The 16,064-nt window shown below is 38.1% G+C and overlaps 1 protein-coding gene across 1 annotated transcript in view; it reads right to left on the bottom strand.

The window, feature by feature from the left end:
• Positions 1–16,064, bottom strand: part of grid1a (glutamate receptor, ionotropic, delta 1a) — a 163,492-nt gene that overhangs the window by 38,169 nt on the left and 109,259 nt on the right. The window contains exon 4 of the mRNA XM_068327238.1: positions 4,360–4,413. Within this exon, the coding sequence (XP_068183339.1) occupies positions 4,360–4,413 (54 nt within the window). The remainder of the gene's footprint in view (positions 1–4,359; positions 4,414–16,064) is intronic.

Below are 16,064 nucleotides of genomic sequence, written 5' to 3'. Positions count from 1 at the left end.
GCATATAGTTAAAATGTATCTAAATCATTAATGCTAGTTTCCTATAACTCATTAACAATTAACTATTTGGAAAATCAGAAAATTCTCTCTGCCACATCTGTCTATGATTTACTCTTGACGTAAAGATGCTTGCCTCGGTCACACAGCTACCGTCTTAAAGGGGCAGGTAACACAGAATACACTTTATGCTGGTTGTATCATTTTATTTTGTTGTATTTATCCACCACACCTTAAAGGCCGGTCTGTGACACTATTATCTGATATTAATCCGGTCAGTGGCGCAAAGACGTTTGTGACAACTGTTGTAGTCTACATTAACACATATAGCTCTGTGCAAACTAACTGATTTATAGAAATAAATCAATCAGTTAAATTGAAAAAACATTGACTTGAGCTAATTTAAAATAAGTTAGAAACAAAGATTAGATTGTCTACAGATATTTAAATGGATAATGAAGACAGGGTGAAGGACATTGTTAGAGCCATAGTCTCATTTTCACAGCATTACACAAGTAATTGTTCATGAATAAAGTGCAATTTGTATTGTTACATGAGCCACTATTGATTTCATGGCAACCATTCAGCTTAAATTTCAGCCCTTGGAGGGTCTTATTTCATAAAATTGCTGTGCGTTATTTAAATAACCCACTTAATGAACTCAATTGCCAAAAGTGACAGTGTAGTTACATTTAGATAAGGGTGGTTAGGACTCTTTTAATTCGTGACCATCATGCTGAAAACCTCTTCTGTTCAGTATGTTTGGGTTACTGTGTAATCCTTCAAAATGTGTTTATGTTTTCGCTTGGATGCCCTTTGAGATTAATGGTACAAAGGATCATGTCAGGAAACCCCAGCGTTTTGATAAACACAGTATTGTTAGATGCAACAAATTAATTAAAACAAAAAAAGATTCTTTCTGTGTCTTGTAAGTGGCTTCTGCGGTAATCCGCCTTTCTGTATCTTTGGCTTGGTGGAGATTTGTGTCAGTAGAATCGGCTTTCCATCTCAGGCTTGATGGGCTGTTACCGAAGACATCAGTCATATCATGACTGTCTTCCAAGACTCTTTCTATCACAGTGGGCACATCCACCTAATCCGTCAAGCATTCTGTGTCACCTTCTTGCTACCAAAGAAAAAAGAAAAACTACAAATCCTCCCACAATGTGCGATCCATCCAAGCCCACTAGACAGTGTCAGAGAAAGGAAACCTAGCAGCTGCAGTGACTGGTATAGAGAGAGGCTCATCTATGCTTTCTGTTATAACCATGTCCTCTTGCTCTTATCAACTCCTTATTCCACTCATTACTTGTCCTATATATTGTTTTCCTTAATACCGTTGTATTCACTTAAAACTCAGAGGCCAAATGAATATAGCATTAGTATTCAGTGCAATAACATCACTGTCACAATAAAAAGGCTTGCAACATGATAGAAGTTAACTGAAAATTAAGTTAAGTATTTTACATGACTTGGTTTTCTTCAAGGACCAGATTTGATTTTATGTATTACTGTTTATGCATTATGGCGGCACGGTGGTGCAGTGGTTAGCCCTGTTGCCTCACAACACGGCGGATCCTGGTTTGAGTCAAGCTCTGTGTGGAGTTCGCATGCTCTCCCCGTGTCTGGGTGGGTTCTCTCCGGGTTCTCTGGAGAGAAAGCCCTATGCCAGCTGAGATAGGCTACAGCTCCCCTTGACCCGTGAAGCGGCAGAAAATGAATGAATGAATGTTTCTGCATTACTGTTTTACAGTTTTTCATTGATTCTGAGGAAGATCTTGTCAAATATGTGGTGCATGATAGGTACGTTTTACCTATTTATTAATGTGTTTAAGCACCTAATAATAAAAAACATTAACTGAAAGCATCAAATTTATTATTTTCTGTTTAAATATTTTGAAAGTTCTTGTTTTTTCAACTCATGCTCAAACCCAGTCATGCTCGTCATCCTTTCGTCTCCACTTGCCTCACTTTGTTTGCTTATCGCTATTCTCGTTCAACAGCTACATTCACTACGACTCGATGTCGCTGGAGGCAGATTAGCATGACTGCTTGTTGTGAGACTTCAATGAAATGTGTGACCTTGTTTTCCCTGCGTGGGTTGTAAATGTGGGATTCTGGGGAGCTGTGTGGCTAGGCGTGCGGCGGTGATATTCAGAATCACCTGGTTAGAATAAATGTCAAATCTCAGTCCTGGTCAGGTAGACGAACGGGGCCAGGTGTCCATGGGGAAAGCTGGTACATATAGGAGCCAGAGGTGACGGAGGAAGCTGTTATTTCCCTATATTTGCGACACAGCTGGACTCCATACATATATAGAGGCTGCTTTCTGAGGAAGTCACGAATGACGACAACACACAACTAGGAAATGTCCTTATGTACCCATATATATGTGTGTGTGTGTGTGTGTGTGTGTGTGTGTGTGTGTGTGTGTGTGTGTGTGTGTGTGTGTGTGTGTGTGTGTGTGTGTGTGTGTGTGTGTGTGTGTGTGTGTGTGTGTAAAAATGTAACAAGAAAAAGGAAATCATGTGAAGGGGGTTTGGATTATTTGGCCAATTTATCATGATTCTCTTAATATGTCCTGTCCCTAGTGTGCCCCTAAATGTCCCTAAATGTCTGTGTTAATTATCTTCACCCTAGCATAGTGTATCTACTGATGATGTGATGTGTGGCTTCCCATTGGCCATCTGGTATAAGTGAGGCGAAACTTCCATCTTGATGAAAGTTTGGAGGAAAATACATTCTGATAACTTATTCAATTGATATCAGAGCATCACTTTACATTTACTAATGTGTGTACATTGTCCTCCCACTTGAGCAGAAGTATTGCATGAATGATGTGACCTTTAAAAGAGGAAAATGCTGCTCCACTCAATCCAGACAAGGTTTATGTTGGTCAGTATAATTGTTTTCAGCTGCCTGACAATAGCTATTCAAATTCATAATTCAAAAAAAGTTATTTGTCCCCAAGGGGGCAATTAAAGCAGGATTGGTGTAAAAGTACAAACATACAACGGAAACATAAACAGTGTAAACATAAAAAATTGTACATAAGCAATGCACCAATACTGGGTGTTATTCACTTTAAGACCATCACACCCATGGGTGCACGAATGGGTAGAAACTGAGTTTTGGTTGTGAAAATGATGATCACATCATTCAGACATCAGGAACATTGCCTAAAGTAGGCACATGTTACTTTACATCAGACCTGAGATTGGATCAATACCACATAATAATATGACTATTAGCTGTCTGGAAATCCAAAAGGTTTCAAATTATTCAAGGTCTCAAAAGCAGCTGTAAATCATGAGCAAAATTTCTGTTGAAATACAAAGTGAAAAAATTCTGTACTATAGAACTTTGTAGCTCAGCTCTCTGAAGATGAGTCTTTTCCAGGTAAGTTATGCAACCAGATACCTGAAAATATTCAAAGTACTCACCTTCATTAACTTGTGTAAGTTAATTTCTAAATTAATTCAAGCTGCTAAAATTCACCATGGATGTCTCAATAAAGCACATATGGTAATTCTTTTTTTCACTGTTGGATTTTTCACTGGTTAAAGTATCTTTCAATCATATCTATGTTCTCTTTATGTTCTATTTAAAAGTCACAACCCTTGCCACAGAACTCCATCATCCCAAAGATTTCTGCATATTGCTTTAATAACATTGCTATCTGAATGTCATACACACATTCATCATCTCTTCTCCAGTGCAGATCAATTTGTGTCATTATTTATATGGCAAGCTCATGTTCAGATGAAGCTAGTAGATGATACACCAATAAAATACATAAATATATGTGTTTAAACTGAGACTGTCTATAGTGGTGCAAAAAAAAGCATTCCAGGTGACTCATCTAGGAACAACCTTTTATCTTTCATCGCATGCTTTTAGCAGCAGGCCAGTCCGATGACTTCCCTTTATCTCCAAATCAGTTTAAATGAATGGAAATGTGGTGCTGAGTCATTATATTAAAAGACAAAATCCAATGTTCTGTATTCACTGAGTGTACTTGTATTTTGTGCTGTAATAAGCAATTTACAAGACCACTTAGGTCAATTTCAGTCATACACACACACACATTGGTAGAGAAGATGCACTAACATCAATGCATTTGGAAGGGCAATTATACAACGTCAAATAAATTCCAGTTCCTCAGGCAGTGAACATATAAAACAAATGATGCACTGATAATTTAGGTAAATGTGGTATAATACAGAGTGACAATGCTGTGGGTTGTCATGTGTTTACCTCTGCCTTGGCAGCATACCAGTATCTGTGTTGACAGAGGCAAGCTGACATTAGGGTCTCAATTCACTCAGAAGAATGTAAGTGTGTGTTTGATTTCCACCTCACCTCATTGGCATAGACCCAGTGACTGTCCTTAGACGCCAGGTTGGTTTCCACAGCCTGCAGAGATACGTAAATAGATAAATAGATAGACAGACAGACAGACAGACAGACAGATAGATAGATAGGGTCACAAATTTAAAGTACAGATAGAGTGCATTTTTTTTCTCGTATGCAGTTAATTGAGAGCTTTCAATATTATGTCACTCCTTCGGTATCTCTGGAGCTTAATTTATAAATCCAGATCTGATGGTCTGTTGAGTCAACATAGCATGGAATGCATCAAAATTACCCGGCCTGGAGCAGACTGGACTGGCCAACCATTATAAATTAATAAATGTGCAGACCTGCTACACTCAAACTGAATATCTTTAAATTGTGTGTGAGTATGAAGCCTCGAGCAGAGACGCACATATTATGAGCAATGCTTTGAGCCTTAATGTATTAACCTCAGTCACTTCACCTGAACTGCAAAATACTTAAAGTGAAATTGACAATGTGGACTCCACTGGCGCCAGTTGGACATAAAGCTGTAGAAAAATAAATAAATAAAGACAAGTCTTTTTCATAACTGGCCCAAGGTTTTTTTACCCGGTGATTCAGAATGAGTTGCTTTGTTTAAATTAACTGAAAGAAATCACTACTTTGTCTATTTTAATCTTATAAATGGCCAATATCTAACATATATAAATAATTTGAGAGTTTCTTTTAATCAGATATTGAATAGAAGTATACAGTGTGGATCATGTGAAAAGACACCTTGCGAAAAAAAACCCCCAAATAAAATATTTTAATATTTTATATTTCATTCATTCCTGCCACACAATGATATTTTCTATGCTGATGTTTTTAACTGGCAAACAATGCAAGAAAACCCAAAATCAACATGTAGATAGGTTCTCATACTGTATTAAAGAATAAGAATTTCTCACATGCCTATGTTAATTAAAATTATATCACTGTAATTTAACAGTAAATGTGTGACTACAATTCATAGAAATATTGAATGAAAAAAAAGAAAACATTTTTAAGAACTACAATAAAATGGCTGCAATCCCTCCATCTCTTCACAAACCTCCACTTGTTTAAAGAATGCACACACCTGACATTGGCCCGGCTTTACATCACAGAGAATGCTCTGCCCTGCAAATTGCTGTCATTAGTGCCTGAATGAATCTGTTTCACACAAAGCAATGGAGACCAATGTCTCAACATATAACCAACAGAGCTCTGCCACATGTTTAATTCATCATACCATGCTTATCAATAATAGCGGGAGCGTGATTCGATTTTAATGTTACTCTCGTTCCAAATTGAGGTAATCACAAGCATGCCAGAGTAAGAGCAACATTTGCCTCCATGGCTGAAATGTCACATCTGGTACTTAAACTGAAAGACTAAGATAATTTTCCTCACACATTGCTCCAGAATTCCAAAGGCTAGTCAAACATTATTGATGGATGCTCAAGAAATCTGAGTAAATCTGTCAATGCAGGACCCTGTAGCTCTCATTTGAAACACTGATCAGTGTTTCTAACCTGTTTTCAACGTATAATTTCGTTTCACAACAGGATTTCTGAGCAGTTTTTTCTGTTGCACATAGATAATTGGTTCATTTCTGTTTTGTATAGAAGTTTTGTGATTGGTTAATTATTCAGTCAAATTAAGTCACATTGGGATTCCTGAAAAAAAACATACCAAACTCATCAAGGTACAGGAAATTGCCTTATTTGTCAGACTTGAGGCAATTAAAAATGGCATTTTGTATTGCATTCATTAAAATTCACATTCAACATATTAATCACATTCATTGTTTGTACATTGATTCTAGACATTCATTAACTTGAGAAATTAGTGGTGCTGTAGGTGACAATTTAATTGTAATAATTGTAGAAAGGAATGGAAATTTTCCACAATAACCTAGTGCAATAACTTTGTACAATATAAAACTGGAAAGCTGGTGCATGTTTCTGTGTGCAAGGTGTAGAATTAAACCTTGTCTGGACAAAAATTAAGGCCACAGTGTCTCAAGTACAGCTGCAGGGAGCCCTTAAGGCAAATGGTAAGCAAAAAGAAAACCAGACACACATCAATAAAAGAGTGTGTGTGGTGTTAGTTTTAGTTAGGTAAAATGTATATGTTTTATATGGACAAACCGACTTTCAATGTTGTCATGCAGTACGTAAAAACACAATGTAAAAGATGCAAGACATATTTTTTGCATGGATAATTTACTTTTGAACTTGAAACATCCATGAACTGCACAATGAGACTGTTTACTTTGACAAGCAACACAATTTGACACTTTCTTTCATGAGTCAACTCAGCTTGTGAAGCCTACCTCAGGCACAGCGATTCTCTGTAATTCACTTTAGGTTAACAGCAAAAGATCATTAGGGGTTTCCTGCATGTGATGTGATGGAATAATATCAGCAAAATCCTTTCATGTGTGAGTAATCCATTAATTCAAATTAGGATAATGTCTCTCCGGTCTTAAATAAAATCTGACAATGAAAGCTATTGTCTGCCTCAAAAAATAATCTTGACATTCAAGAGAGATGACAGCTCCTTGAGCTGCATTCATTGTTCCAGACAAAATCTGTCAGAAGCCATGATGTTAAAAACAAAGTCAACTACTGGAGTGTGGGTTAGCTAATGTGTACCAGCTGGAATGCGATGTTTTGTTGAAGCCGTGGGCACAACAGGACCCACCACTTGGGAGGTTCAGCCCCAGTTCACAGTGCAACTGATCGTTGACAACTTCAGACACTCTGGAAATAAAGCCTTATTAAGCTAAATGATGTTTAGGAGTTGCTTTTAACCTTGCGGCAGAAAGGAAGTTAAACACACACTGTATGATTTCGAGAGTGGCTGGAATAGACTGAAAGCTGCGCTCAATTTATAGGTGGTCACTGGTAAGTGTTGGTGATAATTTCCGTGTTGTCAACATGAAACAAAGAAAACAAAAGGTGGAAACAATGTCCACTGCAAATATCCGGGAGTTTGATTCAATGTGTTGATGCAAGGCTGAACGTTATCCAGTTCAAAAAGACCCCAATCAGATGTTGGGAGACCAGGAGGAGTTGGTTCCTGTTTTAATCTATATTACAGCAGGCCGAAGAAGAGAGGCTACAATAAATATAGGAAGTATTGATGAGCAGGACCACTATCCACAGTGATCACTATGCCTCTGGTAGCCTAGTGCTCTTATATCATTAGAAAGGTGCATTTAAAAAAACATAAAGGCACATTTATTGAAGCTGACAAAGCTGATTTAATGGGGGCACTACTGAGGAGCATGGCAAGACTGAGCTGATCTTGATAGAGGAGAAGCTGTGGTAAAAATTAGTCCAACGACCAGTCATGACAACTGTAACCACTGTAACAGGAAGGATAATATACATCATTCACTCTTGAAATGCAACACCATTGTTTCCATTGGATATTTGCATATCGACCTCAACACAACTCACTATTCTTACTAACAACATCACAGAAAGCAATGAACTCATACTGTATGTGCATCTGCAGCTGAAATCATTGAAATATTTGGTACAAGATCAAGAATACAATATGTGCAGGATGCCCCCACAAAAAGGAGCATCATGATTGGGAAGGTAAATGTGTCACACCAAAGCTTAAATATTTACTTAGAAATTAAAACGTTTCCCTTCACTTCACAGATGCCTTACTATGAACCTCAGGAGAGCAACACAATTTTGGAAGAGGTACAAAATGAGCCTGGAGTGAGATCTGAAGAATTCGCTCTACTGTTGATACCGCCAAAGCCATGGTGACACTTACATCTCCAATCAGAGACGCAAAGCACCCCAGGCATGTTCGTATACAGTAGTAATGCCACAAAGGCAGCCACAGAATGCCATCTCCAATTTAAAGCAGTGACAGATTAAAAAAAAGTAGATCAATTGTGGTTAGAAGGATGTGAAAATAAGTGTGTGTGTGTGTGTGGGGGGGGGGGGGGGGGAATTTGGTAAGCCTAAGACGACTGAGAAGCAAGCGATCTCTATAGTATATGAAGTTAACCACGCTCAATACAATTCTTCCTTTATGAAATAATTTTTAAAAAATACAAGTAATTCAGGCTAATCTGACTGTGCTGCAACACTTTCATCTGTTTGTTTTAATGAGTTGTTGTTAATCAAGGTGGTGGATGTAATTTGGCTTGTTCAACAGTACTACAACATACTGACAGATGTTGCTATTATTTTGTTCAGTACTTTTTATAGATATAATGGTCGGATAACTAACAGGTTTGTCTTTGTATGTATGTAGTACACAAACCATCAACGTTTGTTAAATCAAGTAGTGAATGGAATATCTGTGAATGTACTACCTCATAGTCAAATCACAAATCACTAGATTTGGGCGGCAGTGGCTAAAGTGGTAGAGCGGGTCGTCCAATGTCCCTAAGATCGGCGGTTCGATTCCCGCACCCACCCAAAACAATTTTTTTTAAAAATATAAAAATTAACACCCCAAATGTAAGCTGATAGTGGGAGGTGTCAGATCACCCCCAGGGCAATGCCGAAGTGCCTTTGAGCAAGGTGCTGTCCCCCTTTACAAGTTGCTCATTTGGGGTGCTCCACAAAGGGGCTACCCGCAACTCTACCTCCTACTGCATGCCTACAGGCCACCTTGTGCGTGTGTGTGTGTGTGTGCGTGTGCTATAGGGGCCTGTACAAACTAACATGTATGCATGTGTTTGAAGTATTACTAACTAGAGTGTGCTCTTAATTTCTCTTCGGAGATCAGACCAATATATAACATTAAATTAAAAAAATAATATATATATATATATATATATGTATATATGTATATGTATATATATATATATTTGAATTGTTTGCCAGGGTAATTAATATTATAGCATTCCATCTTCAAAAGTGTCTCAACTTTGGCATTTTATTTTTAGTGGGTAGAAAAATCAGGATGAGTTAAGTATAATAACAGGAAAGAAGACAAAATGTTTTGCTATACATCAGTGCACACACCTGTGTATAGATGTGATTTGTATAATGATGGCAATGTTCACTGTTACATAACTGTTTACAGAACTTGCAAGTGAAGTAAATGCCCACCTTGTAGATTAGAGTTCAGATAATGATCTGATTTTAATGTCTTCAAAGAAGAGTCTCAGCATGTGTCTTTCCTCCCACCTAGAAGAACACATTCAATTCACTGTACTTCTTCTTAACTGATTTTTTTGTTGGGTTTTGTGTTTTTCAAAAAATGCACATTTGATGTTGAAAGATCTCCAGGATTCACTGCTTTTTATTACCATTATTCAATGTATTTATCTGAATCTCTGTGTAATCTCTATGTATTAGTTAGCATGTTCACTATCTATCTCAGAGTGAAAAAATTGTCATGTATAATAATTGAATCTCCACATGCTTTAAGGCATCCTCTCCCTCAGTGGATCACTGAGGGAGAACTCCTGCAATTCTATTCGCTGAGAACTGCAGGAGTTCTCAGCCAATAGCATTTGACATCTGAAACCCAACTGGCCATATTTCAGGCCATGCTGGTTTTAGTTTTAGTCAGGGACATAATTTGTAGAGGGTGGACGGTGAAAGGCTTTTGCTTGCTGTCAGTCTTTCTATGTTTTCTTAATATAAGGCTCTCACACAAAAGCAAGGAAGGAATAATGAGGTCTATCATTAAAAGTTTACAATAGTGCGTTTGAACCAGGCTTTGTCCCGTTGCTGTGGAGACATCAGCCACCCAATCAGCAGTGCTGAGACCAAATTGAATACAAATGCGTAGGATCTTCCCAATGCCTCCTCGGACCGATATGTCATGAAAAGTTACACATGTAGGTTAGCTTTAGCATTTCACTGCCAACAGGTGAATCTTTTTCAAAAGGCACAGCAGCTGATGGAACAAAAAACAAGGGCTGGCCTGGTTACTGATCTGCAGTCCTTAGTGACAATCCAACACCTGAGCAAATTGCTTCTGACCTTCCACAGCAACGCTGAAGACCAGGTGTCGCTCCCAAGAAGACACACGTGTTACATTAAAAACAAATTACCTTTCCAATCTGCCATGGTACTAAGACTGCCACCTTCTCTCTGCATGCAGTTAACCTCCCACAGGCTTAGGCAGTAGTCATGAGTGGAATAGCTAATGTTTGAATGAGAATACAGTACTTGCCAATGGCCACATTATGCTATGACTAAGATTAGAGAATCGTTAGGACTGGACTGTGCAGCATTATTGTTTGAATATACAGTAAATGTACCTTTGCATAACAGAAATTATTTACATGAAAATCCATACATCAAGAAAATATTCAGGGGTACAGAAACAGGCATTCAATAATTTTCTCCAGGCTATCCCAGCTGCCAACGGGAGAGAGACAAAGTACACCCTGGATAAGCCGCCAGTTTATCACAGGGCCACATACAGCAGAAAAACAAACAACCCTTCACGCACATATTCCTTCCAATGGTTAATTTAGGGTAACCTCTATTGCATGCAATTGGTAGTGGGAGGAAGCTTGAGGGAAGCCACACAGACAGGGGTAGAACATGCAAACTGCACCACCATGCTGCCCCTGCAGCACTTACTGTGAGCTACGGTATAATTTCTCCTTCTCAAAACCAAATGTCAAATACAAGTGATACACTTTTCCAAAATAGTCAACTTTCTAATCATCAAAGATTTGCTGCATGCATTCACAAAATTTGATTAAGAAACCAATTCACCAAGTGCATTGGGGTTTTTTTTTACATTGTAATTTATGTTTTGGCTCTTCAAAGATACTTAGAATTGAATTTTTATTACACATTTGATGGCTGTAGTAAAACAGGATTATTGAGAGCAATGAAGCTACAGTGCCTTGTGAAAGTATTGGCCTCCCACAAGAACTTTTTGAAATTTTGCCACATTTCAGGCTTCAAACTTAAAGATAATGAACTGAAAATATTTTTCAAGAATCAAGAACATGTGAGACACAATCGTGAAGTGGAACCAAATTTATTCAACATTTTATATTGTGTTAACAAATAAAAAACTGAAAAGTAGGATGTGCAAAAATATTAGCCCCCTGTTCTCTCAGGTCAGCTAAACGACTCCAGATGTTCCCTGATGACTTCTGAATGATCCAATGTTGACCTAAATGACAACAATGACAAACAGAGTGTGTCATTTGGTCTCACAATTGCACATCCTACTTATCAGTTTTTTATTTGTTAACACAATATAAAATGTTGAATAAATTTGGTTCCACTTCACGATTGTGTCTCACATGTTGTTGATTCTTGAAAAATATTTTCAGTTTGTTATCTTTAAGTTTGAAGCCTGAACTGTGGCAAAATGTCAACAAGTTTTTTTTGGGGGGGGGGCAATACTTTTGCAAGGCACTCTAAATGCCTCCACCCGCAGGTATTTTGCTCATTTGCCATAAAATTGTAAAAGCAGAAATGTATTCAATATATTAAGTGCTTGTTTTTTTATATTTAAATGAAATGATTTAAAATGTAATTACTATTCTAACTATGGTGATTGTGCTGCTTTTTATTTTTTTATTTCCATATTTATTTATTTTTTACCAAAACATCCCCTAAAGCATGGTTTTGAGTTGCTTCAGTTTTATTAGACAAGATGGAACAAGGCTAAAACAAAAAGTCTGGCTGGTAATGTGGCATGTGAACCCTCAGCAGCAATACTCTAAATAAAAGTGACAGGCAAGATCATATAGAATTTAAGATCCGTAACCAATTGGACTGGATCCAAGTAAAGACCAGAGATGAGCTAAAAACTGCTGTTCAACGGAATAATGCTTGATACCATTATTTTTTACATCATTTATCACGCAATTTCAGGTGAGTAAAATGCAAAAATTGTTTTACATAAAAGCTCCTAACACTATCTGGGCCATTAGCCTCAACTAATGACTCACATAATTCTCTGTTCAAACTTAACTTCAATGCCAAGCAAACACAGTTTAAGAGCGTGAGACGTAAGTGATTTTTATTTGGAAAGCACATAAATAATTAAGCTGTCCCTTTAGTCAGTCCTGTATTCAGGTTAGGAAAGGTAGCTTCTGACAAAACTGGAACAAACTGAAATCTCTGATGTCTTTTCCTCAACTTGTTACTTGAAAACACTTTGGTGCAGAGGGTAAAGAGAGATGGGAGACACTTCAGTCTTTCCCGTTGTACATTAAAGCTGATATAGTGTGAAGCTGATTGTTCCATTTTGTACAGCTAGGAATAAACTGCTTTTTCATGCTGCAGTGGTTTCACGAGAGTCTTAGTTTTCCCTGTGAGAGTGACAGTATTAAATACTGGTGTGTTTTCATGCACGATGGGGCGGGGATGGATGAAAATCCTCATGCTGGCTGTAGAGGGCTGGGTTAAAAAATCCTGTGTACATTGTATTCATAGTTCATTTGTGGACTCTGATTACAAAAGGGCACTTTAACCACTGCCGCTTCATCTGCTGTAGCCGGTCACGGGGAGCTGGAGCCTATCTCAGCTGGCATAGGGCGTGAGGCGGGGGACACTCCGGGCACGACGCCAGTGCACAGAAAAAAAACAAAACTATAACCACTGCACATTAATCACTACTCTTAGTCTGTCCACATCTTAAGTAAAATGAATTCCCGCATTGCGCATAAAGAGGCAGGGCCCACCTAAAGACAACCTCACATAAACAGACAACTAATTTCCAGACAGACTTATGTGACAGGTGACTGAGGTTATGAAACTACCTCACTGTTCAAAGAATGTCAAAGAGAGAGAGAGCAAACAAATGTGAGGTAAGATTGAAGGTTGTGAAAGTGGAAAAAATGTGGCTTTCAAAAATGATGGCTTAGTCTGGCTGTGGTGTTTAGTAAACAGGATCGGAAAATAGAATATACACACTGATATTTTTTTCTTTTTTGGGGGGCGGGGGAGGGGGGGTTAATTCTTGCAACCTTTTTAGCACTTGCAACCTCGATGCAAATTAATTTTGGCTTTGAACCAGGTTACACTTCATAGTGAAAGGATCTCACGATCCTTTCACTATGAAAGGATGCAAACACTACAGTGTTTGCATTATATGTCCAGTTACATATAATTCAAACACTGTACACAAGAAAACATTTTCTTGTGTACAGTGTTGGCCGGCGTCTACCCAGAAGTTCGGGCCACTAGACGAGTTAGCTCCGGTCTTCACATTTGTCCTTGTCTCTCACTTAAGGAGCCGTTTTGGCTTCATCAAACATAGTGGTTTACTGTATATTCTTTGATTGTGACGGACCTCACATTGTCGTGTGGGGAACCCCGATGTTTTATTCACCAGGACCGAACTCACGAAGCCAGCGTCTACCCAGATGGCCACACTGTAACGCCGAAGTGGCCTCCATCTTCGCGTTGGTCCGTCCCACACACACGGTGCCATTACAGCTTAGTCGGACACAATGGTTTGTTTTCTTGTGACAGTGAAGAAAACCCCCCAAAAACAAACTAAGTCTGAATAACATTGTTTTATCTTGGAATTTCCACGGGGTTCCGCTAGATATATTTATATTCCATCTGTTCCATATATATACAGTATATATATATTTCCCTTCATTGTTAGCATTAGTTTATTTCTGCTTATCTTTGATCTTTAATCTACATAAATTATCAAGGCTTTCAACTGTAACATGCTCCTATTCTCATTCTAAATGACGTTCTGCAACAGATCCAATGACAGAGAGATTGTCTTGTATGCATAAACACAGACATAAGACTGTACCATCTGTGAAGAAATTATCAATAACTGATCTTTTGAGTTTTGTATGTTTCCATTAGCATAGGGATTTTTTTCCCTCGCCACTGCAACACAGACATGAATCATCTAAAACCTGGACATTAAAAGAATCAAAAGGCAAACCAAGGGGATTTCATCAAGGAAATTGGAGGGAAATACTACATCAATATTTGAAGGTGTTCAAATATATTGATTTAAGAATATAAAATATCTCAGAAACACTTAATTCATGTCCTTTCTGCCACAAGGTTAAAAGCAATTCCCAAACTTCATTGCTATTGTTAAATGGCCAGCCTCAAGATGTCTCTAAATAGTTGGTGGAAATAATGTTCCAATACCTCAGCACCTGATGTCTATTGACCATTGTATTACAATAAGTGTCAATATGATGCATAGACATTTTTTGTCTTCCTAATGCATAATAAGGAGGAAAACTAGATGCTAATATATGGCCTTATCAATATCAATGTTAATCCCCTAACAATGAGTCTTTACCTGACAGACTTCTTATCACCTTCCCAGGGAAGATAAGGCAGAAATGTACCAGTTAAGGAAGTAAAAAAGTAAATGCTACTTTTCTGTAATATCAACACTGTTGTTGTCCGTCTCTACAGGTATACATCATCCGGCTACTGCTGTGAGGAAAATAAAAGGTGTGCTTTTAATGAAAGGTGCCAATGTGTTCTAGCTTTTTACTCTCTCAGCCTTTCAATAACCTCTTCAGGAAACATTAAGAGGACTGAATAAAATACCACTCCGTGGCTGCTGGAAAGAGTCCAGATGTACGTGTACAGGGCAGGCCCCTTCTGTATGGTAGATGTGTATGATAAGAAGAATGGAGCGCCAGAAAAAGACCATTCATGCTCAAACGTGATCTCAGGGGTTGAGACTCAGCTCTACAGAAGCAACCACTTGAATAATGCTTTGGAAAAGTAAGACAGTTGTAAGCGTGGTGTGCCTGTGCAGCAGGGTTGTGTTCACAACTTGGCTGTTTGAAGTAAGAAATCGAGAAAGATTATATGACTACCTGTGCTTTGCCTTGAAAAGGTGAAACATCCTCTGGAATACATGACAAATGGTGAAAAGAGATGAGCGGACTGTTAATGCATACCATAAGAGGCTATTTTTTTATATGCATTCCAGGATGAACATTTGTTGATTAAGGAAAGGCAGCCACATATTCATTTCCTTAAAAGTATATTGACATATTAAATGTAGTCTTATCAGTTTTATTCCAATATTATATTAATATAGGAAATGAGTCCTATTTTTAAACATTTTTTGTTATTTGTTCTTAGTAGTGATTGTATAGTTACCTCAAGTACAAGTGCAATATGCATAAACATGTTTAATAATTGTTTAGGGTTCATACTTTTATAGGGTCTTTATAGGCAGTCATTTCCAGAAAACCCCCTGGGGTAATTAAAGCAACAATTTCTTAAATGTTATGCTTATTTTTAAAATATTAGGTTTGTTTCCTGTTTTGTATTTCCTCAAGACCACTGGTTGCATCAAAGAAATCACACGTTATTGTACAAACAGTGGTTAACGGCTTGCCTGGAAGGAATCTAATTTGCCATTGTGCTCTGGTATTGGCCTCCATAATGTTCTGCTGCTTTATTGCTGGCAGGTTACTGTATTCAGCGTACCTGAGGAGCACTTTAATTTAATCTGCCTCATCAAGATCAATAACGTCTCCAAACAGTGACTCTTTGGGTGGGGTGGGGTGGGGGGCTACCCGTTTAGTCCTCTATGACTTTTCTGCAACCCTTGGGAACTGCTTGTTGCCCTGCCACATTGGAAATCAGGTGTACTTTGAGCTGAAGAGTTGAAACACTGCTAGAATGTGGAGAGGCAAGGCTTTTTATTGACTAAAAGCTCAATAAAAATGCATCTTTCTTATACACAGTGATTTTCTACACAGCAGGTCATGATGGACACCAGGA

The sequence above is a fragment of the Antennarius striatus genome, chromosome 11, assembly GCF_040054535.1.
Source record: "Antennarius striatus isolate MH-2024 chromosome 11, ASM4005453v1, whole genome shotgun sequence".
Taxonomy (NCBI): Eukaryota; Metazoa; Chordata; class Actinopteri; order Lophiiformes; family Antennariidae; genus Antennarius; species Antennarius striatus.
This window is presented reverse-complemented; position numbering and strand designations above follow the sequence as displayed.